Source organism: Staurois parvus, unplaced genomic scaffold (assembly GCF_062004578.1).
Source record: "Staurois parvus isolate SC_StPar_1 unplaced genomic scaffold, SC_StPar_1.0 ptg000542l, whole genome shotgun sequence".
Classification (NCBI taxonomy): Eukaryota; Metazoa; Chordata; class Amphibia; order Anura; family Ranidae; genus Staurois; species Staurois parvus.
Window position 1 is genome coordinate 535,003 of NW_028318338.1, and position 27,435 is coordinate 562,437.

Here is a 27,435-nt window from a genome sequence, read left to right on the forward strand (position 1 = left end):
TCAGCCAGACAGCTGCAGCTGTCAGAATACAATGCCTGGCAGTGGAGATTCCTCTATTCTTGTTGTTTTGCATGGACAGAGGAAATAGAGTGATTTCTCTACAGCAGTTTAACTCTTGGTGCTGTACAGGAGAAATTTTAACTACTTGTCGACTGACCATGTACGGATGAAACTCAAAAAAATAGAATATCGTGCAAAAGTTCATTTATTTCAGTAATGTAACTTAAAAATGTGAAACTAATATATGAGATAGACTCATTACATGCAAAGCAAGATAGTTCAAGCCGTGATTTGTCATAATTGTGATGATTATGGCTTACAGCTCATGAAAACCCCAAATCCACAATCTCCGAAAATTAGATTACATGCAATCAATAAAACAAGGATTGTACATAGAACAATATCAGACCTCAGAAAAGTATAAGCATACATATGTACTCAGTACTTGGTTTGGGCCCCTTTTGCAGCAATTTCTGCCTCAATGCGGCGTGGCATGGAAGCTATCAGCCTGTGGCACTGCTGAGGTGTTATGGAAGACCAGGATGCTTCAATAGCAGCCTTCAGCTCTTCTGCATTGTTCGATCTCATGTCTCTCATCTTTCTCTTGGCAATGCCCCATAGATTCTCTATGGGGTTCAGGTCAGGCGAGTTTGCTGGCCAATCAAGCACAGTAATCCCACGGTCATTGAACCAGGTTTTGGTGCTTTTGGCAGTGTGGGCAGGTGCCAAGTCCTGCTGGAAAATGAAGTCAGCATCCCCATAAAGCTCGTCTGCAGAAGGAAGCATGAAGTGCTCCAAAATCTGGTAGATGGCTGCGTTGACCCTGGACTTAATGAAGCACAGTGGAACAACACCAGCAGATGACATGGCTCCCCAAATCAACACAGACTGTGGAAACTTCACACTGGACTTCAAGCATCTTGCAGTGTGTGCCTCTCCATTCTTCCTCCATACTCTGAGTCCTTGGTTTCCAAATGAGATGCAAAAGTTGCTCTCATCAGAAAAGAGGACTTTGGACCACTGAGCAAAAGACCAGGTCTGTTTTTCTTTAGCCCAGGTAAGACGCTTCTGACGTTGTTCAGGAGCAGCTTGACAAGAGAAATACGACATTTGAAGTCCATGTCCAGGATCCGTCTGTGTGTGGTGGCTCTTGATGCACTGACTCCAGCCTCAGTCCACTCCTTGTGAAAGTCCCCAACACTTTGAATGGCCTTTTCCTGACAATCCTCTCCAGGCTGTGGTCATCCCTGCTGCTTGTGCACCTTTTTCTTCCACACAACTTTCTATTAATGTACTTTGATACAGCACTTTTGGGAAGATCCAACTTCTTTTGCAATTACCTTTTGAGGCTTTCCCTCCTTATGGAGGGTGCCAATGATGGTTTTCTGCACAACTGTCAGGTCAGTAGTCTTTCCCATGATTGTGATTCCTACTGAACCAGACTGAGAGATCATTTAAAGGCTCAGGAACCCTTTGCAGGTGTTATGGCTTAATTAGCTGATTAGAGTGGGACACTTTGAGCCTAGAATATTGCACCTTTTCACAATATTCTAATTTTCTGAGATTGTGGATTTGGGGTTTTCATGAGCTGTAAGCCATAATCATCACAATTATGACAAATCACGGCTTGAACTATCTTGCTTTGCATGTATTGAGTCTCTCATATATTAGTTTCACTTTTTAAGTTGCATTACTGAAATAAATGAACTTTTGCACGATATTCTAATTTTTTGAGTTTCACCTGTATACAGTATATACTGTGGGGTGGCAGCTCATTTGCGCAGGATCACATACATGTATGTGATCCAACATTTCTGGGTGGAGGGGGCATGCACCACCCCAGCTGTGCTCTCACTCGCTATAAGCCAATCAGCAGGTCCCGGGTCAATGATTTTTAGCTGGGACCCATTGATCAGTCAAGCAAATAACAGATGAGAGCTCTATGTTGGTTAAAGTGGTTGTAAAGGCTCAAAGTTTTTTACCTTTATGAATTCTATGCAGCAGCTCTCACAGCCACCAAAATACTTACCTGAGCCCCATCGCAATCCACCGATGTGCAAGACAACCTTGGGTGTTCTGGGTCCCTGCCTCCTCATTGGCTGAGACAGCAAGCAGGAGCCATTGGCTCCCTCTGCTATCAATCATAGCCAGTCATCCAATGAGGAGGGGGGGGCAAGCCGCGGCTCCGTGTGTGAATGGACACACAGAGTAGCGGGTGCCCCCATAGCAAGCTGCTTGCTGTGGGGACACCCGACAGAAAGGAGGAGCAAGGAGACCCAAGAATAGGAGGATCCGGGCTGCTCTGTGCAAAAACACTGCGCACAGCAGTTATGGATAGACATGTTTGTTATTTCACAGAACAAATTAACCTTTAAAATTACTTTAACAACACAGGGCTTTCAACGAGTGTAGAGATGTGGCTGTTTTTTTCACCCTTCAAAGCAGGGAGTAAAAACAGTCATATTGCCTAGTAAAAGCAGCACACTTTACTAGGCATGCAGTTGACCCTTTGATGGCCCCTAGATATGTTAACCCCTTCCCAGCCAGTGTCAATAGTACAGTGACATTGTATATTATTAGCACTGATCACGGTATTAGTGTCACTGGAGATGTCAGTGACAGTCAGTTCCCACAAAGTTTCAGTCCCACTATAAGTCATGGATCGCCGCCATTACTAGTATTAAAAAAAAAAAATTAAAAATTCCAGTATATATACACCATTGTTTGTAGATACTATATCTTTCACGTAAACAAATACAGGCTTATTTGGATTTTTGATTTTTAATATTTTTTTTTACCAAAAACACGTAGCCGAACACATTATTGCCTAAATTTGTGAAGAGATTTGATTCTTTTAAATTTTTTATTGGATACGTTATATAGCAGAAAGTAAAAAATATCGTTTTTCCAAATTTTCGATCTTTATTTGTTTATATAATAAAAATTTAAGCCAGTGGTGGTAAAATTCCACCAAAAGAAAGCTCTTTTTGTTTGAAAAAAAATTATATCATTAGGTCACAGTGTTGCATGACCATGCAATTACCAGTTAAAGTAGAGCAGTGCTGAATAGCAACAAAATGACCTGGTCATGAACGGGGAGGGGGGGGGTAAATTTTCCGGAGCTTCTAGTGGTTAACCTGTACGGCTACCTTTGGTTCTAAACATATAAACATAAAAACAAACAACTAAATTACCTTGAAAGTTCAAACTTACCTTTAAATCCCCTCCATGTTGAGGGAATGTGGCCTGGTATGGTTCGGGGGGGGGGGTGACTCGCTCGTTCCCCCCCCTTCCTTTCCTGACCTGCTGGACTGAATGCTTGGATAAGGGTCTGGTATGGATTTTGAGGGGGACCCCACGCCGGTTTTTTTTTATTTTGGAGTGGGGGTTCCCCTCAAAATCCAAACCAGATCCGAAGGGCTTAGTATGGACGGTGGGGGGGACCCCACGCTATTTTTTAAATTATTTAATTGCCAGCAATTTTTTTTTTTTTTTACATTCAGCTGTCAGTGGGGAACCTTGCTGATAGCTGATGACTTATAGGTTGTTAGGGACTCGGCGGCCACCATTCCTTAACAACCCATGACAGTACTGACAGATATAGTACATACCAAATGCCAGGACCACTACTTACTTACTGCATGCATTTAATTATTTATTTCCTTTTGTAAATTGACTTCAGATGTCTTGCAAATCGCACCCGAAATCGGCATGTCATCCGGCTTTGAAATTGTGCCACTTCAAAGTCGCATGATTTCAAAGTTGGGCTTGATGTGAACGGGGTATTAACGGACCAAAACCAGATCTAAAAGGATGAAAAAACAGCTGTAAATGGATAAAAAAACAGATGTAAACTCACTCGTTTTTTCTTTGAAAAAGTGACTGAACGTGATGAAGAAAAATGGAACACCCATGTGAAAGGACCCTTACACCTTTTGAAAAAGTGTTAGCATTCTCATTTTTTTTCCATTAGGGTGATAAACATACATATCTGTGTATCCTCCCTCTAGTGACTATCTGTATGTCACCCTTAAAGGATAAGGTCACCTTTGGCAATATGTTGCACCCGTTTTTAGTGTGGAACATGTAACATGCTCCAATAGCTGCAACCGCACCCGCCTCCCCTCTGACAGATAGTACAAGGAGACTTCTTCCCATGCTATCAGTCAAATTTGAAAACAGCGCGGCTGTGCGGGGCTCCGCCCACATGGCCGCATCAATCAATCATGGACTTCTGTGAATGAACTGCAAGTACTGACATCCTTAGTGGCTTGAAGTTTTCAATGAACTACCATGGTGCTGTGGAGCGCTGTGGAAGTTCATTGAAGCTTCCTGTCAGAATATCAGCTTGCTCGTACATCCCATACAGCTAGCAGATATTCTGACAGGTCTACTGATCGCTGGTGCAATGCTTTCCAGGCTCCTGTAGACAAAAATAATAAATGCACATTTTTTTTTTACCTGCAAAAAAATGTGCATTCATTATTTTTGTTTAAAAGGTGAACTTATCTTTTAAGGCTGCTTTCACACTGCTCCACTGCAAAAACGCCGTCAAAATGCATATGCATTTTTTACTGCGGTTTTCCTGTGTTTTCTGAGTGCCTATTACCCATCATGCACCTGTGAAACTTGGACATGTGACAAAAAATATGCACCAAAAATGCAACGCAGGTGCGTTTTTCAAATGTTTGCCATGTTTTCTATTCATTTCAACGGGGACCTTTGTTTTTTCAAAACCGCATTAAAGATGTAGCAAAAAGGACTTTTCAAAAGGCACCACACCCACAGCACAGTTGTATGAACAGTCTCATAGGATTTAAAGGGATTGTTTGTTTCTGTTGCTGTTTAGCATTGTAAAAATGCAGTAAAAATATATCAGTGTAAATGCAGCCTTACTAACAAAATGCTGATAATACGATGAGCTGTACTACCATGTGATAAATACGAAGAACAAAACGTGATACCGGACAGTCCATGAGAGACCAGTGTTGTTAGTGATTGGACAGGTTGGATTTTTGAATTTTACAGTTCACTTGTCTGTGCTGAAGAGACAAGCATAAGAGAAGGGAACCTTGTCCTCCCCATTATAGCCTCGTAAGCAGCAATGAGGAAATCATTTGACATCCATTAAATGTGCCACCAATGTGCCTTTGGGCTCACCCGAGGATCTGCTCATCTGTTACTGAACAATCAGACCCTTCACATGATCCATAGCCACCTTTACAAGTAGAACATGTTTCTATGATGGTCACAAACATCAGTGTCCCAGGTCATAGTGAAAGCCTCTTTTTACTTTTTCTGAAGAAGAGAGAGCAGGAATCTGGATGAGAAGGCAATAGATGGACACAGCTAAAAAGTGTGCTAGTCCTCTTAAAGTAGTCTGACAGACGCAGCTTCTAAAATAGCCATCAGGTCATGGCGTCCGGCATTAGGCTAATTATAACCCTGCCACATACCTAGCCATCTTTCAGTGACTTTCAAACTGTGTCTAACGATTCAATAAGCAAGTTGTCTTCCCTAAGAAATGTATTAAATATGTTGTAGGAATGAAGTTTGAAGTATTTGAAGTGCAATTGATCTCATCTGGCCTGTTTGAAACTGCAGGCAACCACGCAACACCGTTTACTTTACAAAATGTCTTTCGGCGATGGTTGCTATTTTTTTTTTTAATATAGTTAATGTATATCCCTCAAAATGTCTAGTAGGTACCAATTTTTGTGTTTCCAAACCTCCAGTTTATTATAAATCTTTAAACTGTTTTTAAAAGATAATTTAAGATTAAATTATAAAAATGAATATGTCACTGCTACAAAAATCATTTTATAATTTAAGATGAATAAAAAACTACCAATAAAAACTTCCCACCGCTACCAAAAATGATTTTCCCTACCTTTTTTTAATGGCAGAAGTACCCAGCTTGTGGACAGATTTCCCAGAATACCCACCTTCGCTTCTAAAGTTGGCTTTCTGCCTCTACTAACTGCTGACAGCTTGCCATGCACAGTATGCCCTCCTCAGTGATATCCTTTGGTTTACTGCATTGGATTATTGATTCAGAAATTGCACCTCTAAAGTCATGCCAAGGAAGCGGTCTTTCCTATTACATCACCAAAGCCAAACAGGTACAGGGATGTGCAATTCATATCACCCAACACCTGAGACATGCAGTTCCAGGCACCGGGCAGGTGGTTTTCTTCTACAAGCAGCAGGGTTTACTTTATGTGGTGGGATTTACAGCAGTTCAGGTGGGATTGAAATCCGTCTTCTAACCACTTCTATGCAAAATTGCCTTTCAGTCACTTAGGAACTAGGTTATGCAAACCTGTCTATGAATCGCATCCTATGTGAACAGTTATCTCAGAATGCCAATATACTCTATGATGTCCGAGTTTGGAACACATCGTTCAAGACTTGCACAAAACCCTTTTTTTTTTCTATTAACCAAATCAAAAATCGCACCGCTTAGATGTGAACCTCCTTCATAGAAAACAATGTATTTGCAGATGCCATGCGAATCTATGCCTTTCGGATCACATCTGATCATCAGTGTGAACCAGGACAAAAGCTTCATTCACACCTGGGCATTTTGGGATCATGGCACAATTTGATTCTGACCGCAATCTCAAAACGCACTACAACCGCAAAATGCAGGTTCAGGAGTCATTATTTTCAAAGGCACCTAAAACGCAGTGCAGTTGCCATGCGATTTACGGCACAGCATTCACAGCATTGTGTGAAGCTTGTCACCCAAAAAGGAGCAGGAGCTTTTGAGAAACAGACTTCACGTGATGTGGTTTACTGCATGACAATTGTGTCAAAACTGCACTGCGTTTTAGGTGCAGTTGAAAAAAATAGTACTTGAACCTACGTTTTGCGATTGTAGTGCATTTTGAGATCACTAACAGAATTGCAGCAATTACGACACAATCCCACAATGCCTTAAACACCCAAGTGCTTCCGAGTGCGATGGTAACCTGAAGGAAAAGGGTTTTTTCCCTCACTTACTTGCTCAGCAGATAAATGAGTTGTTGAGCATTAAGAGAGCCCAACGCTCCCTTTTCTGACAGCTACCCAATCAGTGCTCATCACACTGCAAGGTCTCTCTCCACTCTGCTAGTCCCTAGGTGGGGTGCTGAAGACAGGCAGGGAGGTGAGGAGGAGATAAAACAGCGCAATGCTAAATCCCTATTTAAATACGGTGGAGGTTAAATTTTTTTATTTTTTTTTATCAGGACAAATAGATTGTCATTAAGTACTATGATTTAGTCCCTAGGGCAAGTTTTTTTTTTCCCACACACCTGCCAGGTAATTTTTCTTGGTCTTTTTGCACATACTTTCAAGGATCTGAGTGAATGCATTGGGATGGCTTGTCTTCTGGGTAGCTATAGAACAGACAGAGAAAAAAAAAGTCTGCTACAGCAATTTGCTAACATCTTTGCAATCATTATAGTTGACTGGGAATGGATTTTTTTCCCCATCATTAAAACTGGAGATTCATTAAAGCAGATATAAAATTTCACCATCTAAGGCAGTTATACATTCATTAAAACACAATGATATACTGTATATTTTAAATGCAGCTACTCTAAGTTCCAGAAGTCAACCTTGTATGTAATCCTGCAGCAGTGATCAAACAGGTAGAAGGAAGCTGCACTGCTAGCCAATCAGGTGTGCTGGATGCACATGTGTTGACAATGAACATGCTGGCAGAAATAAGAGCGCAGTGGGATAACAAAAGTATTTCTGCTGCTCCTTCACTGTTCACTCAGGCTGGGAGCAGGCAAGCGACCGGGTTGTCTTGCCTAGTGATGTAAAATTTATAGGTTAAGAACATTTCAACTATACACAAGGACAGGTAACTACTCCTCTTTCCCTCAAAAGCAAGGAAAAAAAGCAGAAAACCATCAAATAGAAAGAAAAAATTAGATTTGCTCCTTCACACCAATAGCAGAGTTTCTGGGCTGAGAACTCTGGAGGAAAAAGCTACTTGCACTTTCATTCTGATCCTCATTATTTCATCCCACAAAGTATTTGTGAATGTCTTTAGGACACCTCTGGCATGTGTTTTGTCATCCTTGTAGCATTTGGAAAAGAATATTTCTTCTCACAATATTTGCAAATTGCAGCTTTGCTCTCAGCAGAAATTACACTGTGGAAACATTTCCAAACTCTACATGTTGGTCTCATCATTTTACTGAGGAGGAAAAGAAAAACTATTTACTGACCACACTATAGGTAAGCATTATGCAGTGATGGTGGAAAGCATTAATAGGAATCATTTAAAGGTTATGAAGGTAATATAATTTGTCAGACAAATTTACCCTCTTACTTGTCAATTAAGGCCTGAGAGGAGGACAGCAACTATCATCTACTGTATCCCAACAATCATGCAACTGTAGGAGGTACAAGATGGAGCCCACAAGCAAACTAAATTGGAGCCTTTCTTCTACAGGTCCCCTAGTGGAAGAAATTCATACTTCTCTAGTTTGAGAACTGCATTGCGAAGTACAGGGTTACTTGAATTGTATTCCAGGATTCCTTTATCTTCAGCGGAGAGAACGTGCAATAATTTAAGACTTTACTTACTGTGAAGCTTCAGAAATCTTTCATTAAGGTTTTCATGTTATATAGTTTGAATATTATGTCACACACACACATATATATTTATTATTCATCATTGTAAAAGAATATATTCCACACTATTTCTTTCAAATTTTTTGGTAAAAAAATTCCAGGCCCTTTTATCTCTAGTCTTGCCTAATACATAGTTAGTCTGGCTGAAAAAAGACAAAAGTCCATCCAGTTCATCCATTAAGAAAAAAAAAAAAGTTATAATCCTATACCCACAGTTGATCCAGAGGAAGGCAAAAAAAACCCAGCAACGCATGATCCAATTTGCTCCTGCTGGGAAAAAAATTCCTTCCTGATTCCCCGAGAGGCAATTGGATGTTCCCTGGATCAACTTTACCTAGTTAGTATCCAGTTATATTCTGTGTATCTAAGAAAGAATCCAGGCCTTTTCTGAAGCAATCCACTGAGCTGGCCAGAACCAACTCTTGAGGGAGTCTATTCCACATTTTCACAGCTCTCACTGTGAAGAAACCTTTCCATGTTTGGAGATTAAATCTCTTTTCCTCCAGACGTAAAGAGTGCCCCCTTGTCCTCTGTGATGACCTCAGGGTGAATAGCTCTACACGGAGTTCACTATATGAACCATTGATGTGTTTATACATGGTGATCATATCCCCCCTTAATCTCCTCTTTTCAAGAGAGAATAAATTCAGTTCCTCTAATCTTTCTTCATAGCTGATCTCCTCCATGCCTCTTATCAGTTTGGTTGCCCTTCTCTGTACTTTCTCCAGTTCCCCAATGTTCTTTTTGTGAATTGGTGAACAGTAGTAGAAAAAAGTGAGGTCATTAACTCGGCTCTGCTGTGTGACAGGGCTGTGTAAATCTTAAAACTGGGCAAAAAACAAAATCCTTTTACAGGCAAAACAGTTCCCTAATATGTAATAAACTGTGTATTATCCTGTTTACCTACATAAGGCAGATGAAGGAAATCAGAAATCACATGACCACCTCTAATGCTGGTTTCCTTATAAACGTCCAAAGACTGGTACACATGGACCAGAGACACACTTGATGAGCACTGTACTTCAGCATGTATGTTCCTTTGTGTGACATGTTCAAGTTGGATTTGAGGAGTATTCTTAGGCAGCACAGCCTGTCCAAAAACTGTTGCCCTAGATTAGAAGATAAGTGGAGGATTTGCCTAAATAACACCATCTTTAATGTCAGACCACACACACCTGTTCTGGAATCTTCCAGAAGCTTAGCGTCTGCTTCTCCAGCCTGTGTTCTGCGTCTTTTAAAAGTCTGCTGTTTCAGCTGCTGGGTTTTACAGTGTTCACTGACTCAAGGGCACAGCTGCTGAACCTGCATACTGTAGAGACAGTGCCGAGCCCAGGACGTCCAAGAGATGCTGAGGCTGCCGGTATGCTTTTCATAACTGACATTACTCTTGGCACCAGAGTTCTACTGCATGTGACTCAGCCGCTGAAGAATCTACTGCGGAGGGGGAAGCACAGGTGTCCTACTGGAAGTGACAAGTCAAGGGTCCAGAAAAGCTGGACCGGTGGAGCAGTTCTAGAAACCACAAGTTTAAAATAAAATCTCAACCACTGGAAATAAAATCACAGATGCTTCTTACATTCTCGTAAATGTCATTATACAACTGATATCCACTACGTCAGACTTACTGGGGTGATCCGATGGTGCCATCAAGGATTTCGAAAATCGGCCGACCAAGTCATAAAGTTCACTCCATATAACAGGCGAAACTTCTGTTCCTTCCAGGTCACGGCTCATGCGCATATTCTTTTCGGAAAAACAATTGTGCGATTTGACCATCATTAAGTCAAAAATCGGTCGTTTTTCACAAATGTTCCAACATGCCGATCCCCGATAAGGGGAGGAACCACGAAAATCATCCGGTGCCATTGACCCACTAACAGAGTGAAAATCGGCCGATTATTCTTAAGTCCGATTTTGGGATGAAAAATCGGTCGAATTTCGATCCATGTATGACTGGCCTAACTTTAGCTTGTTCAGCTTTGACAATAAAATCTGGATTGGTTTCAATGCAGAGCTGCACTAGATGTCGCACTCTCCAGTTTCAGCAAATCTCCCCCATTGAGTGGTTGGCAGTGCCCTAGCAGATGATATTGAGCACACACGCAGTCATGGTTACACTACTTCATAGGGAAATTAAAACTTGTTAGAGAACTTGGGAGCAAGCTCAATCCTTTACTATAGAAAAAAAAAAAGGGTCAAAATGAGCACACATAGCCGCTAGAATTGTGGTAAGCCCATGTACTTCGCTCTATAGCTCATATGACCTGTGGCTAACAGAAGCATTTTGGACACTTCAAGTATAACTATGACCTTTAATTAAATAGATATACTACAAGTACATGTGCACCTACAGTTTTCTCTTAGTCCCCTGTAAAGTTCCACAAATACCCACTGACCCTGCCTGTGGAGTTCACCTAATGCATAATGTGGCAACAATTCTGCACTGCTCCAAAGTTCAGAGTAGAGTTGCCATTCTCATGTAGATTCTGTGTGCTTGAACTACAGTGGGATGAAAAGGTGCCACAGAGCACATGAACATAGTCACTGCTGATTCACATGCGTATAGCTTGTCAATCAGTACCTGACCATACCTAGTCCTGGATTGTTGCTGAAACCCTCCAACTGTGAGCTGCAGTGTCTGGGAGGGGGAGTGTGTGAGACGCAAATGAAGGAGAGTTTGGCTCAGTCTGGGAAGGTAAAGAAAGTTTTTAATTTACTTCATGAGTCTTGCGCATCACATAGTAACTGGATTTGGAACTTACTGAGAGTGTTTTTAGGTGTCCTTTCATGAAATTGCACTCTATTCATTTCATTCTATTTAACACTTTCATTAGACTTGCAGTGAGGTAAGTGAACCAGAAAGACAATTACTGTACAGCACTACTAAGCAGGGAGCACATGCACTGAGCAGACAAGGCTGTGTCAATTAAAGTATTGCCACACACAGACGCAGATCCATACATTAGCACAAAATTATTTACATTAGACACCTTCCTGTATATCTGACATTGATTAAAAAGACCATAGTTCCACAGTTCCCCTTTAAAGGATATCTGATATGATTCTTCTATGGCCATAAAAAAAACTTGTGTGTATGTGCAGCTTAAAAAGTGTAACTAAACCCAGGACCCTGCATTCACTATATCTGTTCTCCCACAGTACACACAACATGGAAATGCAATTATTTTACTAAATATAAACTGCTAAATACCTTTTCTCATCTGCAGTTAAAGCAGTCCTATGACTTCTGTCAGTGTTCAGCAGAGCACTGGTTAAAGCTTGTAGGAGTTTTCATTCTCCCCTGATTGTCTTATGAGGCTGCAGGACCCCTGACCCTCTGGATAGTGCTGATCAAATGCACTCTCCCAAGAAGAAAAAAGCTTTCTAGCAAAACACACCAAACTGAGCATGTGCAGCTTGCCCCACAGGCTCTGTTCTATCAGCAGTTCGATGGGGGACAGGAGAAGAAGGATCAAACATCCTTTTTTACACAATGTGGAGGATTAACCCCTTAGGTTCCACAGTCAGTATAACAAGCATGCTTTACTGCATTTACAGAATGATTTTACTATTGTGGGTTTAATAACACTTTAAAAGCCTACATTTTCTTTAATTCATCTGTTCTGTCAATCAGCTAAAAAAAAAAAAATAAAAATCCCTCTTTGCAAAATGGCCTAGAATGTGGTACACTTTGACTTGCATTAACAGAGAGCAGCAGGCATTTTGTATGGTCAGTAAATGTGGCTGGAGTAACAATACGAATTCAAGGACAAGGGAACAGTAGAGGACTGGACGGTGATGGATCATCTGCAAGTCTGTTCACAGTCATCCCTGCAGCAGGAAACAGCATCAGAGAAGGCCATGGACAGTGGACTTTGGTTAGTATATCTTACTTTACAAGGTACGCAAAAATAAAAAGATCACTTAAATGATTGAAAAGAGAGGAATTAGAGGAGGGATAGAGGATGGGCAATTTTCAGTTATTGCCTGGATTTGGTTTTCAGTCTACAGTAAACTGGGAGAGCAGCCTAGTGTGCAATCATGGCTCTTCCATAGCTAATGTACGTGAGTGTTGCCAACCTACAACAGGGGTACTGAATTAAAATTCACGGAGGTCCAAATTGCATGTTTGTGTGATGACTCTGTCGCATTACAGCTGCCCTTTTATTTCACAGTCCCATTCTTACATTAGTTTCCTCAGTCCCCATGCATAGCACAATCCCCCCCTTCACAGTAGGTTCTGACCCACCTTCACATCACAGCTCCTTGCAGCTCTGGCACCCCTTCATATAACAGCCCCTTGCAGCTCTGGCACCCCTTCATATAACAGCCCCTTGCAGCTCTGGCACCCCTTCATATAACAGCCCCTTGCAGCTCTGGCACCCCTTCATATAACAGCCCCTTGCAGCTCTGGCACCCCTTCATATAACAGCCCCTTGCAGCTCTGGCACCCCTTCATATAACAGCCCCTTGCAGCTCTGGCACCCCTTCATATAACAGCCCCTTGCAGCTCAAGCACCCCTTCATATAACAGCCCCCTGCAGCTCTGGCACCCCTTCATATAACAGCCCCTTGCAGCTCTGGCACCCCTTCACATCACAGCCCCCTGCAGCTCTGGAACCCCTTCATATAACAGCCCCCTGCAGCTCTGGCACCCCTTTATATAACAGCCCCTGCAGCTCTGGCACCCCTTCATATAACAGCCCCTGCAGCTCTGGCACCCCTTCATATAACAGCCCCCTGCAGCGATTCCCCTTTCTTCACATGACAGTCCTCTGCAGCTATTGTGCTGGGCAGCACAGTGGCGAAATGGTTAGCACTTCTGCCTGGCAGTACTAGGGTCGCTGGTTCAAATCTCAGCCATAGCACCACCTGCCTGGAGTTTACATATTCTCTCTGTGCCTGCGTGGGTTTCCACATGGTACTCCGGTTTCCTCCCACTCTCCAAAAACATGATGGTAGGTTAATTGGATCCTGTCTAAATTGTCCCTAGTATGTGTATGTATGAATGTAAGTTAGGGACCTTAGATTGTACGCCCCTTGAGGGTTAGGGACTGATGTGAATGTACAATATATATGTATGTAAAGTGCTGCGTAACTTGACGGTGCTATAGAAGCTCAGGCACACAGAGAGGGAGCCACAACAGTGCCAAACACAGAGTGGAAGCAGGAGCTGCTAAAGTTAATGTTTCATAATACCAAGCTAGTGATTGGTTGTTAGAACCACCTAGCAACCAATCACCTGCTGTTTAACTTGGAAATTTAACTCTGGCAGCTCTCGCTTCCGCTTGCTATTTAGCACTGCTATGTCTCCCACTTTGTGTGCAGAAATGTCCTGCCTCCTGCTATCCGCTGTGCTGTGATAGTGACTGAGGTGGAGGCAGGGAGATGAAACCAGCGCCAAAATGGCGGGACCACAACAGTCCGGATGGGACAGTGACTCGTTCTGGATCCAGACCGTGGTCCACCATTTAATGATGCCTGTTCTAGAACATCAAGTATATCAAGTATGTTACTAGCACAATCACCAGTCCATAATAAAGGGAAAAAAGATGTGTTGGCTGCATTTGTTTTCTTTTTTCAGGTTAGGGACTAGTAAGCGGCAACAATTTTTTGTTTGGGTTTCATACACTTAAGGCAAGGTTTACACTGCTGTACTATGATTTTGATATATAGTTTATAGTAAAGGTTGCATAGTCTTTGGGGCACAATTGCACTGGCCAAAGTAGTACAGGAACTTTTTTTTAAATCGCTCCATGCTGAGCCACATTGATGTGAACAGGCACCTTTGAAAACAATGTGATTTCCATCGTCGTGCGATTCTGTGTGCCTCAAGTTGCATCAGAAATCGCACTAGTGTGAACCAGGCCTTAAGATTTACTGACCCTCCAAGTATTCTGTCTACACAATCTCACTAACTAATCAACACTTTTTACAAATGCTAAACACAAAGGAGAAAATTCTGCCATCCACCTTTCTACATTCAGTTGAGGAAGTGATAATCAAAGCAAGCAGGCAATTTTAATTTATTTCGGCAAAAACCACCCAGAGCCTTTATTCAGCAAAAATGTGCTGCTTACAGCCAAAGCAAACAACACGGTCATACAACAAATATTACAAAACGGCAAGAATTATTATGGTGTTTCGCCAAGGCACAGAAACGAATTATTATGCAATTTATGTTAACCATTTCAAACAGAATCTGAAATCTTACAAAGCCTGTGGAGAACTAAAATGTGCAGTTAATTGAGAAATCAATGTAATCTAATTAAACATACACAAAGCCACATTATTTAGACTTTTAGATTGCCGTAGTGCAGTGGTTCTCAACTTTTCTAGCGCCGCGACCCCTTAATACAGTTCCTCATGTTGTGGTGACCCCCAACCATAAAATTATTTTCGTTGCTACTTCATAACTGTAATTTTGCAGTAGGAGGAATAGTGCCACGTCATTGGTGTCATTGGGAGGAATAGTGCCCCATCATTGGTATCAGTGGGAGGAATAGTGCCCCATCATTGGTATCAGTGGGAGGAATAGTGCCCCGTCATTGGTGTCAGTGGGAGGAATAGTGCCCCCTTCATTGGTGTCAGTGGGAGGAATAGTGCCCCATCATTGGTATCAGTGGGAGGAATAGTGCCCCGTCATTGGTGTCAGTGGGAGGAATAGTGCCCCCTTCATTGGTGTCAGTGGGAGGAATAGTGCCCCGTCATTGGTGTCAGTGGGAGGAATAGTGCCCCGTCATTGGTGTCAGTGGGAGGAATAGTGCCCCGTCATTGGTGTCAGTGGGAGGAATAGTGCCCCGTCATTGGTGTCAGTGGGAGGAATAGTGCCCGATCATTGGTGTCAGTGGGAGGAATAGTGCCCCGTCATTGGTATCAGTGGGAGGAATAGTGCCCCGTCATTGGTGTCAGTGGGAGGAATAGTGCCTCGTCATCGGTATCAGTGTGAGGAATAGTGCCCCGTCATCGGTATCAGTGGGAGGAATAGTGCCCCATCATCGGTGTCAGTGGGAGGAATAGTGCCCCATCATCGGTGTCAGTGGGAGGAATAGTGCCCCATCATCGGTATCAGTGGGAGGAATAGTGCCCCATCATCGGTGTCAGTGGGAGGAATAGTGCCTCATCATTGGTATCAGTGGGAGGAATAGTGCCCCATCATTGGTATCAGTGGGAGGAATAGTGCCCCATCATTGGTGTCAGTGGGAGGAATAGTGCCCCATCATTGGTGTCAGTGGGAGGAGGAATAGTGCCCCATCATAGGTGTCAGTGGGGGGAATAGTGCCCCATCATTGGTGTCAGTGGGGGGAGGAATAGTGCCCCATCATAGGTGTCAGTGGGGGGTGGAATAGTGCCCCATCCTTGGTGTCAGTGGGGGGAGGAATAGTGCCCCATCCTTGGTGTCAGTGGGGGGAGGAATAGTGCCCCATCCTTGGTGTCAGTGGGGGGAGGAATAGTGCCCCATCATAGGTGTCAGTGGGGGGAGGAATAGTGCCCCATCATAGGTGTCAGTGGGGGGAGGAATAGTGCCCCATCATTGGTGTCAGTGGGGGGAGGAATAGTGCCCCATCATAGGTGTCAGTGGGGGGAGGAATAGTGCCCCATCCTTGGTGTCAGTGGGGGGAGGAATAGTGCCCCATCCTTGGTGTCAGTGGGGGGAGGAATAGTGCCCCATCCTTAATGTCAGTGGGGGGAGGAATAGTGCCCCATCCTTGGTGTCAGTGGGGGGAGGAATAGTGCAGCATCCTTGGTGTCAGTGGGGGGAGGAATAGTGCCCCATCCTTGGTGTCAGTGGGGGGAGGAATTGTGCCCCATCCTTGGTGTCAGTGGGGGGAGGAATCGTGCCCCATCGTTGGTGTCAGTGGGGGAGGAATAGTGCCCCATCGTTGGTGTCATTTGGGGGAGGAATAGTGCCCCATCGTTGGTGTCATTTGGGGGAGGAATAGTGCCCCATCGTTGGTGTCAGTGGGAGGAATAGTGTCCCATCGTTGGTGTCAGTGGGAGGAATAGTGTCCCATCGTTGGTGTCAGTGGGAGGAATAGTGTCCCATCGTTGGTGTCAGTGGGAGGAATAGTGCCCCATCATTGGTATTAGTGGCACCAATGATGGGGCACTATTCCCACTGACACCAATGATACTTACCTTGCAGACCCCTGCTCCAGCCTGGGCTCGCTCGCTCCCTCCCTCTCCCATGGTACCGACACTTACCTGTCAGATGTCTTCCTTCTCCGGCCGCTCTCCTCCTCTTCACTCGCTCGATCTTCGCGGTGCCGCTCGGCTCCTCCTCTCCAAGCTCCACCTCCTTGCCGGTGATTGGCCGCCTGTGTGCCTCTCCTGAGCTACAGTGCTGGCGGCCAATCACAGGCAAGGATTGATCTCGAGGTGTGTCCAGATGACAGGGGCGGCATGTCATCCCGCCCACACCTGGAGACGGCGGTGGCGGCGAGAAGCGGTGTCTCGGTTCCTAAGACCATCGGAAATATGTGTTTTCCGATGGTCTTAGGCAACCCCTGTGGAAGCGTCGTTCGACCCCCAAAGGGGTCGCGACCCCCAGGTTGAGAACCGCTGCCGTAAAGAGCAAGTACTCAAAGAAAGCAACCAAACACCCTTCAATGTAATGACTGCCAAGGCTGTATATACCATAATGGCCCTTGTGACCTAGAAAATGTATATTATATAGAGTGCGCTTCTTGGACCTAGAGCCCAGGGAAAGAAAACAGGACCAAAACTCAAAATGTAAAGATAGGATTTTTATTTTCTTGTTATTTCTTCTTCTATCTCTGGGCCTAAGTAAGTAAATTTAGCAAGATTATAGCGGGTGCAGGGGATGTTGCAAGGAGTCAAAAGACTCTTTGCAGTTCAAAAGCGTTATGTGGTTGTAAACCCTTACATATACCGACTGGCTTCAGGCGTTACACAGAGATGGAACAAATCCTCCTACGAAAGCTGTACCTGTCTATCTACAACCATCCGTCTAATACATCCATTAAGGCTCCATGTGCACTAGCAATTTTTTTTTTTTAAGCTCGAAATCCCGGGACAAAAACCGCTGGTAATAGCGTTTTTTAGTAGTGCTTAGGAGCGTTAGCATTTTTACAGTACATGTAGAGAAAAAAAAAAAAGCTAGTAAGAGGGTTTTAATAGCATTTTGTTTCTGCGGGAAAAACGCTCCCAAAAAACTACGAAAAAAAAACGCGCTAGTAGCCTAGTGTATGGACACAGAGGATAACACTATTTAGCAAATAGGAGCAGAAAAAAATGCTAACAGCTTCTAGGAGCATAAAAAACCCTAGTGTGCATGGAGCCTCAAAGTGCAGAATTTACACAGGACTTCTCACCTCTGAAACGCAGGGGGCGGAGAGCTAAACTTACACTCAGTGAGGTGAGCTCTAAGAGTTGATTTGAGGGAAGGGACACACCCTCCTTCACACAGCACACAGGAACAGAGCTGAGGTTGTCAATCTGCTGGAGGTCCCTCCCCTGTCACCTTTTTTCTGTTGTCAGAAAATCTTGTCAGAAGTGACTCATGCTGATAACAGAGAAACAGGGCAACAGACAGAAATGACACCTAGTGCTGTTAATTGAGACAAGCACACACTATAGAGGGATATGCTTTGTTCACATTTCATGTCTGAGGTTTACAACCACTTTAATGGAGTTTCAAACTGTATCTTGCTTACTTTGCATTTCTAGATAAGATATGAATCCAGGAAAAATGCTTAAAAATGCACCACAATGTGCGCAAACACGCAGCAGCTCACGAGTATATCGATACCAAATGGGTACCAGTTAAAAGCCATTGATGTGTCAAGTGGGCAAACTAGATACACATATTTTGTAATTTCTGCACATTTCCCATATCTTTTCCCTTTAAGGACCCTGAAAGTACAGAAAAATACCAGAAAATAGAAATCCACTTTGCCCCTAACCTTCTACTAGAACTGACAACACAGTGCCTTTACTGTACTGAAATCCCAACCAGCATTGTCAACCTTCCAGGTGGACTACAGAACTCCCAAGATTCTGCCTTGATTGTCAAGAGCCTCAAAAGGCTACACTTTGTTTAAGTCCCCTTTCAGATGGGGTGCATCCGCTTGCTCAATGGGGATCTCTCCGTTGATGCCCATGAGCAAGCAGATGACAGGTCTGTGTCCGCTCCACTGATGCTGAGCAGACACGGACACAGCTCGCTGTTTTCTATGGGTCTGTCGGATGGAAACGGATCGCCAAATGGATGGGGAACAGATCCCCATTCATCTGTTTTTAGAGCACAGGATCAGATCTGATGCCGGCTGGTGTCAGCGGACACATGTCTACTGACAAGCGCTGCTCCATAGAGGCCTATGGATGGTCCTATTGGGTCCACCTGAAAAACTGACCCTTGATGTTAATCGCTTCCCAGCCAGTGTCCTTAGTAAAGTGACAGCATACTGTATTATATCTGATCACTGTATTAGTGTCGCTATTGGTGTCAGTTAGTGTAACTCGCAGTAAGAGTCTGTTAGCGCTGGATTGCTCACCACACTATCACAGTCCCACTATCAGTCGCTGATCACTGCCATTACCAGTACAGCAGCATAGCTGTGTAAATTCCAGTATGTGTAACATAGTTTGTAGAAGATATAACTTTCACACAAACCAATAAATATACACTTATTCATTTACATAAGGAAAAAAAATAAAAAAAAACCCAGTGGAGATCAAATACAACCAAAAGAAAGCTCTATTTGTGTGAAAAATGATATTAATTTCATTTGGGCACAGTGTTGCATGATCGCGCAATTGCCAGTTGAAGTAGTGCAGTGCTGAACAGCAAAAAATGCCCTGGTAATGAATGGGTGTAAAACCTTCCGGAGGTCAAGTGGTTAGGAATTTTACAAGCCTGATGATGATGTCATGATGAAAGCCATTTCTCTCTTTAGGAACAAGGTAAAATAGAAAAGAATACTAGGATCCATGGGGGGAGTGGGAGATTTGGGGGTAAATGCAACCAACGTCTAGACCAGGGGTGGGCAAACTTTTTGACTTGAGGGCCGCAATGGGTTCATATATTGGACCCGGGGGCCGGACTAGCTGCTGGCCGGCCCAGCAACTACCATGCCATCCATAGTAAGTATAGTAATATTCCCCCATAGTAAGCATAGTAATTAATCCCCCATATAGTAATTCATCCCCCATATAGTAATTAATCCCCCATATAGTAATTCATCCCCCATATAGTAATTCATCCCCCATATAGTAATTCATCCCCCCCTATAGTAATTCATCCCCCATATAGTAATTCATCCCCCATATAGTAATTCATCCCCCATATAGTAATTCATCCCCCCTATAGTAATTCATCCCCCCTATAGTAATTCATCCCCCATATAGTAATTCATCCCCCATATAGTAATTCATCCCCCATATAGTAATTCATCCCCCCTATAGTAATTCATCCCCCCTATAGTAATTCATTCCCCATATTGTGTCAATTCACTTACCTGTACTCCGCGCGTTCCTTTCACCGTGTTCCCGCGCCGTTCCGGTCTTCAGGGCGGACTGTGAGAGGAGAGGAGTTCGCTGCCCCGCCTACATCCTGACAGCCAATGTTTGCCACGCTCCGCGGGCCGTAGTAACAGGCCCGCGGGCCGTAGTTTGCCCATTGCTGGTCTAGACATACACTTTAAAAACTCGTCCACAAGGAGCGCTGTAATGCGTACTGCGTTAATTAGTGCCTTGTTTGTGTGGCTGGAGCCACTGGGAGCTCCATGCAGGCAACCCATGTTTCTCTATAGGGGTGCATACAGTATGGGGTTTATTTACTAAAGCTGGAGAGTCCAAAATCAGACTCCCTTCTGCATAGAAACCAATCAGCTTCCAGGTTTCATTGCCAAAGCTTCATTGAACAAGCTGAGGTTAGAAGCTGATTGGTTTCTATGCAGAAGGGAGTCTGATTTTGGACTCTCCAGCTTTAGTAAATAAACCCCTATGTGTTTGGGAGATGCTCACCGCCCCTGCAGGGGCTCCTGTCACATAAGGATAAAAGGCCACGTCCATACAGCCACCATGGGCTGCATGCACACAGCTTCAGCTGCAGAAACAAGGCACCCATTCATGCTGTAAGGACCAAAGACCCTGTTTGAATGAGCCCTAATAGTCACGCAGCATCCCTGTGACAGCATGCTTCACAAATTACTGCAGCTTCATAAACCAGCAAGAAACATACAAATTCTACATTAATGTGATTTTCTGTTTTCCTGTTACTTTGTTTTATTGACTTGTGAAGTGTGCAGAAAGGCTGTCCCACCAAATTTCCCAACCACTGCAGACTGCAAATCTGTTTGAGTTTATGAGGGAAGGTTCTACTAAAAGCCACCAAAAGAAACTTTCCATAACATTACATTGTATGTGAGATAGGCACCTTAGATTGTCAGCTCCTTGAGGGCAGGGACTGATGTGAATATACAATATGTAAATAATAAAAATAATAAAATAAATAAATAGCTGTGTAAATTTGCATAACCTTGGAAGCTAAGATCATCCAAAAAGAAACGGGACCAACTATATTTTAATCGATAAAATCAAAACTACAATGTCATTCATTTATCTGTTCTGGGGGGAAAAAGAGCTTCCAGAATTGAAAAAAAGTATACAGGTATAAAAAAACATTCCACAGGCACTCTGAGGCTGATGAACTAAAGCTACAATTTATGGAATAAAGATTCTCAACTTGTTTAGTAAATCAGTCTCTTTAAAGGATAAGCTCACCTTTAAAAAATAAGTAATAAATGCACATCTTTGCAGGGAAAAAATTTACACTTATAGTTTTTTTTGGGGGGGTTTTCCAGGAGCCTGAAAAGCATTGCACTTGCGTTCAGTGGATAATGTACATGACATGTCATATCCAACCATATAGCATACTTTCCCATCAGGAAGCCCGCACATGCTGCGTACAGATCCCTACAGAAGTCAGCAGCTGTACATGACTATGCACGTGTATATACAAGTTGTGCATAAACAAGTGTACAAGTCTGGACGCAGAATGTTTGCATCCAGAGGAGTACTCTCAAACTGCATACAGCCCATGACTTCTATAGGCAGCAGTAACTGCGCAGGAAGTGTTCAGAGTTGTACTCTCAAACTGGGGTGCGAGCTTACAAGTGTACTTGCATTTACATGACATACTTGCTTAGCCATTGACTTCTATAGGCAGTTGTAACTGCTTAGAACATGTTATCTGGAGTCTAACTTTAACCCCTTCGTGCCTAACAGTAAAATAAATGTTAATGCCTAAGCACAGTTTTGCAACTTTGACATGTGTTAGTAAAACCGTACATATCAAATACAACTACTTTGTGAATCCAGGTGGATTATACTTTGTTTTTTTCAGGACAAATTGGACTTCTATTTGGAGGTAAATGGTAACGGTTACTTCCTGATTTTTTTTTCTATTATCAAAGGGAATTTTGCTCAAAATAGTACAAAAAAAAAAAAATTTTTTAAATTCAGCTGTATATTTCTTGCTACTACCATGACCTACCACCAATGAACAACCCAAAATAAATTCTCCTGCTCCTGACGACTGCATTGATATCATATATGTGTATGTTAGTTGTTGTGTGTACCCATAGTACAGCCCAGAAACACTAGTGTGCTTATTTATTTTTTATTTTTTTTGTACCTAAAACCTACTGACACGAATTTAAAATATTCTGAACAAAATATACTGATCCTGACCTTAACACTAACCCTAGCACTGACCTAGATCAGTCCTTGATCTAGATATTTTTTCTTTGTTTTTTCCTTTTATTTTTGTATTGTTATTAATTTTTTTATTACACTGTTATGGTTTTTTTTCTCTCTGCAAGGAGAGAGAGAGATACAATGTATCTCTCTCCTCCATTCAGAGAGAAAACACAGGGGTGGGCTTCCCAGTGACTGATCAGAGGCTATCACATCAATCAGGCGACCTGGAAACCAGGAGATCCGGGTTCCCGTTGATAGTACGGGATCCAGAGCTACCGGTGAGACCACTGTCTCTGTACCGGGAGCTCTCAGCACCACTGCGTTAGGCAAATCACAAATTTTAGACCCATAACAATAAGCCAAGCACTATGTTGGCGAAAGGTCTACACTGCAATTTGACGGAGCATAAACCCATAGCCTTCTGCACACCTTAACAAGCAACCCTCAAGCAAATCCTGGCGGAATTTCACCACCACTTGGCCCATTTGTACTCTGCCTATGAGTCGCTCTCCAATACCCATGCACAGGCATTCTTCAATAAAATTGACCTCCCCACACTCTTGGCATGCGGCCAGGAATTCATAGACTGGAGATTACGGAAGCAATTCACAGTTTTAAGGTTACAAGAGACCTGGACACGACGGCTACACAGCCCTCTTCTATAAGAAATGTTTTCAACTTCTAATTCCTCACCTACAATCAGTATTCCATGATCTCACAACAGGCCACTCCTTCCTACCAGAATCCCTTAAGGAAAATGAGGTTAGCATCCCAAAACCTGGCATGAATCCCCATACCTGGTCACTTTCACCCCATATGGCTTCTAAATATCAACATGAACATTCTTGCAAAAATTTTGGCCAGCAGGCTTAGCACCTTCCTGGGACATTGTATATCAAACTCATGACATTATAGTGGCGGTGGACTTTTTTAATTTCCTTTTGGTCACAATACACATATTTATGTATATCAAGGGTCTCCAAACAAAGGGCCAGTTTACTGTCCTTCAAACTTTAGGGGGGGTTGGTCTGTGGCTATTGGGAGTTGAAATTGTCCTGGTGTCAGTGGGAGCAAACAATGCATCTTTGGTATTAGGGGGAGGAATAGTGCCCCATTGCTGGTGTCAGTGGGAGGAATAGTGCCCCATTGCTGGTGTCAGTGGGAGGAATAGTGCCCTATCGCTGGTGTCAGTTTGAGCGCCTCATCGTTGGTGTCATTGGGAGGTATAGTGCTCTGTTGTAGGTGTCAGTTTGAGAAATAGAGCCCCATTGTTAATGTCAGTAGCAGGAATTATGCACCATTGTTGGTGTCAGTGGGAGTAATAGTGTCTTGTATCAGTGGGAGGAAAAGTGCCTCAAGGGCCAGATAAAGGCAAGCAACGGGCCACATCCAGGCCCTGGGCCACAGTTTGGTGACCACTGATGTATATGGTCAAATACGGATTTCTTTATTTACATTCATGTAACCTTGCAAATATTGAATATAAAAGTTTAGATATATGTAGCGCAGCACTCTATAACTACACTGATTCACGAGTGTATATGGGAACACAATAAATGTCTGCAGCAACATTCAGTTGATTTGGTGATTTCATTTATATTTATTATAATTTTTTCCTATTAGGGGGAATTGTGCAAAAGGTTTATTTTGCTTATATTAATTCCACTGAAGTTATGCAAAAACGAATGGGGACTATGGTGCATGAGAAGCTTACCTCCATCTTAGACGATAACCATAGCAAGGTTCTAAAACTCTGGGATCCTTGGATCAAATACAACACTCAGGTGAGTGTAGACCGTACCCTGCTCTCAGTGCAGGCTGCAGATGCTGTACCCATCGGACCATGAGGGAATTTCCTTCCCCCTCTTCTCCTAGGCAAGTTCCTCACTCTTCTCTCTCAGCTTCCTTTTCTTCCTATCTACCACTTCCCCGGCTCTCTCTTTACTGTTTTTCTTCATTTTGGCAACTCTGTGGGGGTTATTTACTAAAACTGGATGGTGCAAAATCTGGTGCAGCTCTTCATGGAAACCAATCAGCTTCCAGGTTGTATTGCCAAAGCCTATTAGAACAAGTAGAAGTTAGAAGCGGATTGGTTACCATGTACAGCTGCACCAGATTTAGTAAATATACCCCGATAAGTCATTGGATTTCTCCCTTTCCCTCCACACATTGGAGTGGCCGTTATTGATTACAAAGACCACCCTTGTTGCCGGGTAGATTACATTGGTTCTTTTGGTCTCATACTGTACCAGTTCATCATCGCCTTGCAATACCATGCGACTCCCTATACCAGTGTATCTTGCTATGCACCTGGGATTTAACTATGTGTCGTTTTGCCATGTTACCTGCACTCCTTTACTGTGCCCCATTCTCTGTACATTTCTTTCTTGTGCAAAACTCTTGAAAAAAAAACAGTAAAACTTATTGTGCAACAAATGCAGATATCACAATTAGGCCTCATTCACACCAAAACTGATGGAAACCAATGCACAGATTTCACTTGCAGAGACATCAATATTCATGCACGCTTCAATGAGTTTTATACACGTTGCAAATTCCTGCGCAGAAAAAATCTGCACGTCCTACTAGTGTTGTGGTGTGAACAGGACACATAGAGAACAATTTGTTCTTTGTGGCCTTACAGAACGCATGCAGAAAAACTGACGTCTCTGCACCATGGTGTGAATGAGGCCTTGAGGATTGGTATACGGGAACAGAACACATTTTTGGGGGCTTACATACATTTTAAGATGAACCAATGAAGGGCATCAGTAATAGATGGTGATGCACCAATAACTGTCCCAATCGCTCTAATCAGGTCAATAGGAGCGCCAAATGTGTCTTGAGAGTTCAATTTGTTTAATGACTCAACCAGTAACAGCAAAAACAACACATTTCAGGGGCCAGAATATCCACTTTCAGCAGAGCTGTAGAAGGATACACATTGAATGATGTGTGGAAGAGATGTGCAAAGAAAAAACAATAAAACAAGATCACTAATGTCCACCTGACACATGATGACCAATGATAGCACAGCAGGCAACACCGACCACAAGGCTGTGCAGAGACAGAAATGACAGATATCTGTGAAGTCATGATGGAAGCCTGGAGACGCCACAGAACAACTACAGCAGTGGCAGCAGGATGCCGCGTGTGATAGAGGGGCCATATTCATAGTAAACACCGTGCAGCATGTTGGGGGCCCCTGTCTACACAGTGTACACAATACAGCATGCTGGGGGCCCCTGTCTACACAATACAGCATGCTGGGGGCCCCTGTCTACACAATACAGCATGTTTGGGGCCCCTGTCTACACAATACAGCATGTTTGGGGCCCCTGTCTACACATTGTACACAATACAGCATGTTGGGCGCCCCTGTATACACAGTGTACACAATACAGCATGTTGGGGGCCCCTGTGTACACAATATAGCATGTTGGGGGCCCCTCTCTACAGTGTACACAATACAGCATGTTGGGCGCCCCTGTATAGACAGTGTACACAATACAGCATGTTGGGGGCCCCTGTATACACAGTGTACACAATACAGCATGTTGGGGGCCCCTGTATACACAATACAGCTTGTCAGGGGCCCCTGTATATACAGTGTACACAATACAGCATGTTGGGGGCCCCGTATACACAATACAACTTGTCAGGGGCCCCTGTATATACAGTGTACACAATACAGCATGTTGGGGGCCCCTGTATACACAGTGTACACAATACAGCGTTGGGGGCCCCTGTATACACAATACAGCTTGTCAGGGGCCCCTGTATATACAGTGTACACAATACAGCATGTTGGGGGCCCCTGTATATACAGTGTACACAATACAGCATGTTGGGGGCCCCTGTATACACAGTGTACACAATACAGCATGTTGGGGGCCCCTGTATACACAGTGTACACAATACAGCATGTTGGGGGCCCCTGTACATGCAGTGCACACAATACAGCATGTCAGGGGCCTGTAAGTATATGGCACAGCATGTCGGGGCCCCCCTGTATACACAGTGCAGCATGATGGGGGCCCCCGTAAACAGTGCAGCCCCTGTATACATGGTATAGCATGTTAGGAGCCCCTGTACACACAATACATCATGTCAGGGGCCCATGTATAGTTGGCGCATCATGTCGGGGGGCCCCCCTGTACACATTGCACCATTTCAGGCGTCCCTGTACATTGTGTAGAATGTTAGGGGCCCCTGTACAGTGTGTAGCATGACAGGGGCCCTAGTGTACACAGTGCAGCATGTCAGAATCCCCTGTAGACAAACTGCAGTATATCAGGGGCCCCTATACATAATGTACACAGTGTAGCATATCAGGGGCCCCTATACATAATGTGCACAGTGTAGCATATCAGGGGCCCCTATACATAATGTGCACAGTGTAGCATATCAGGGGCCCCTATACATAATGTGCACAGTGTAGCATATCAGGGGCCCCTATACATAATGTACACAGTGTAGCATATCAGGGGCCCCTATACATAATGTACAGTGTAGCATATCAGGGGCCCCTATACATAATGTACACAGTGTAGCATATCAGGGGCCCCTATACACGGTGTATCATGTTAGGGGCCCCTGTACACAGTGCTCCCGGTAGAAGTATCCTGTCTACACTTACAGAGTATGTCCGCACACATTCACCATCAGTTTCAGGGACGGGTTGCGGTATTTGGTGGTCTTACACCTTGGACAGCCCTGGTCATCCATCTCTTCCCATCACACAGCACCAGTGCTCTGAAAACTGTGTCCCCGGCAACCCGGCACACGGACGTTGGTTCCGCCCCCACTAGTGTCATCCACTTGCTGGGAGCTCCTCATCCCTGCTCCTCTCTATGGATGGGAACTCATCACTGCGCCTCTCTATGGATGGGATCGCTGCACAGGGCTTACAGCTCTTCTTGCTTAGGGAGGTGTACAGAGATAAACAGAGAGGTGTACAGAGGTATAGAGAGAGGAGTACAGGGAGATGTATAGAGGTATACAGAGAGGAGTACAGGGAGATGTATAGAGGTATACAGAGAGGAGTACAGAGGTATACAGAGAGGTGTAGAGAGG

General features: G+C 43.7%; 1 protein-coding gene across 2 annotated transcripts in view; it reads right to left on the bottom strand.

The window, feature by feature from the left end:
- The window catches only part of MNAT1 (MNAT1 component of CDK activating kinase), a 258,814-nt gene extending 231,660 nt beyond the window's left edge, over positions 1 to 27,154 (bottom strand). The window contains exon 1 of one of the 2 annotated variants that reach the window (XM_089690768.1): positions 26,999 to 27,154. In XM_089690768.1, the coding sequence (XP_089546894.1) occupies positions 26,999 to 27,087 (89 nt within the window). In that variant the 5' untranslated portion in view covers positions 27,088 to 27,154. The remainder of the gene's footprint in view (positions 1 to 26,998) is intronic. The other variant, XM_089690767.1, reaches the window with a different exon arrangement.
- Positions 27,155 to 27,435: the final 281 nt, after the last annotated feature.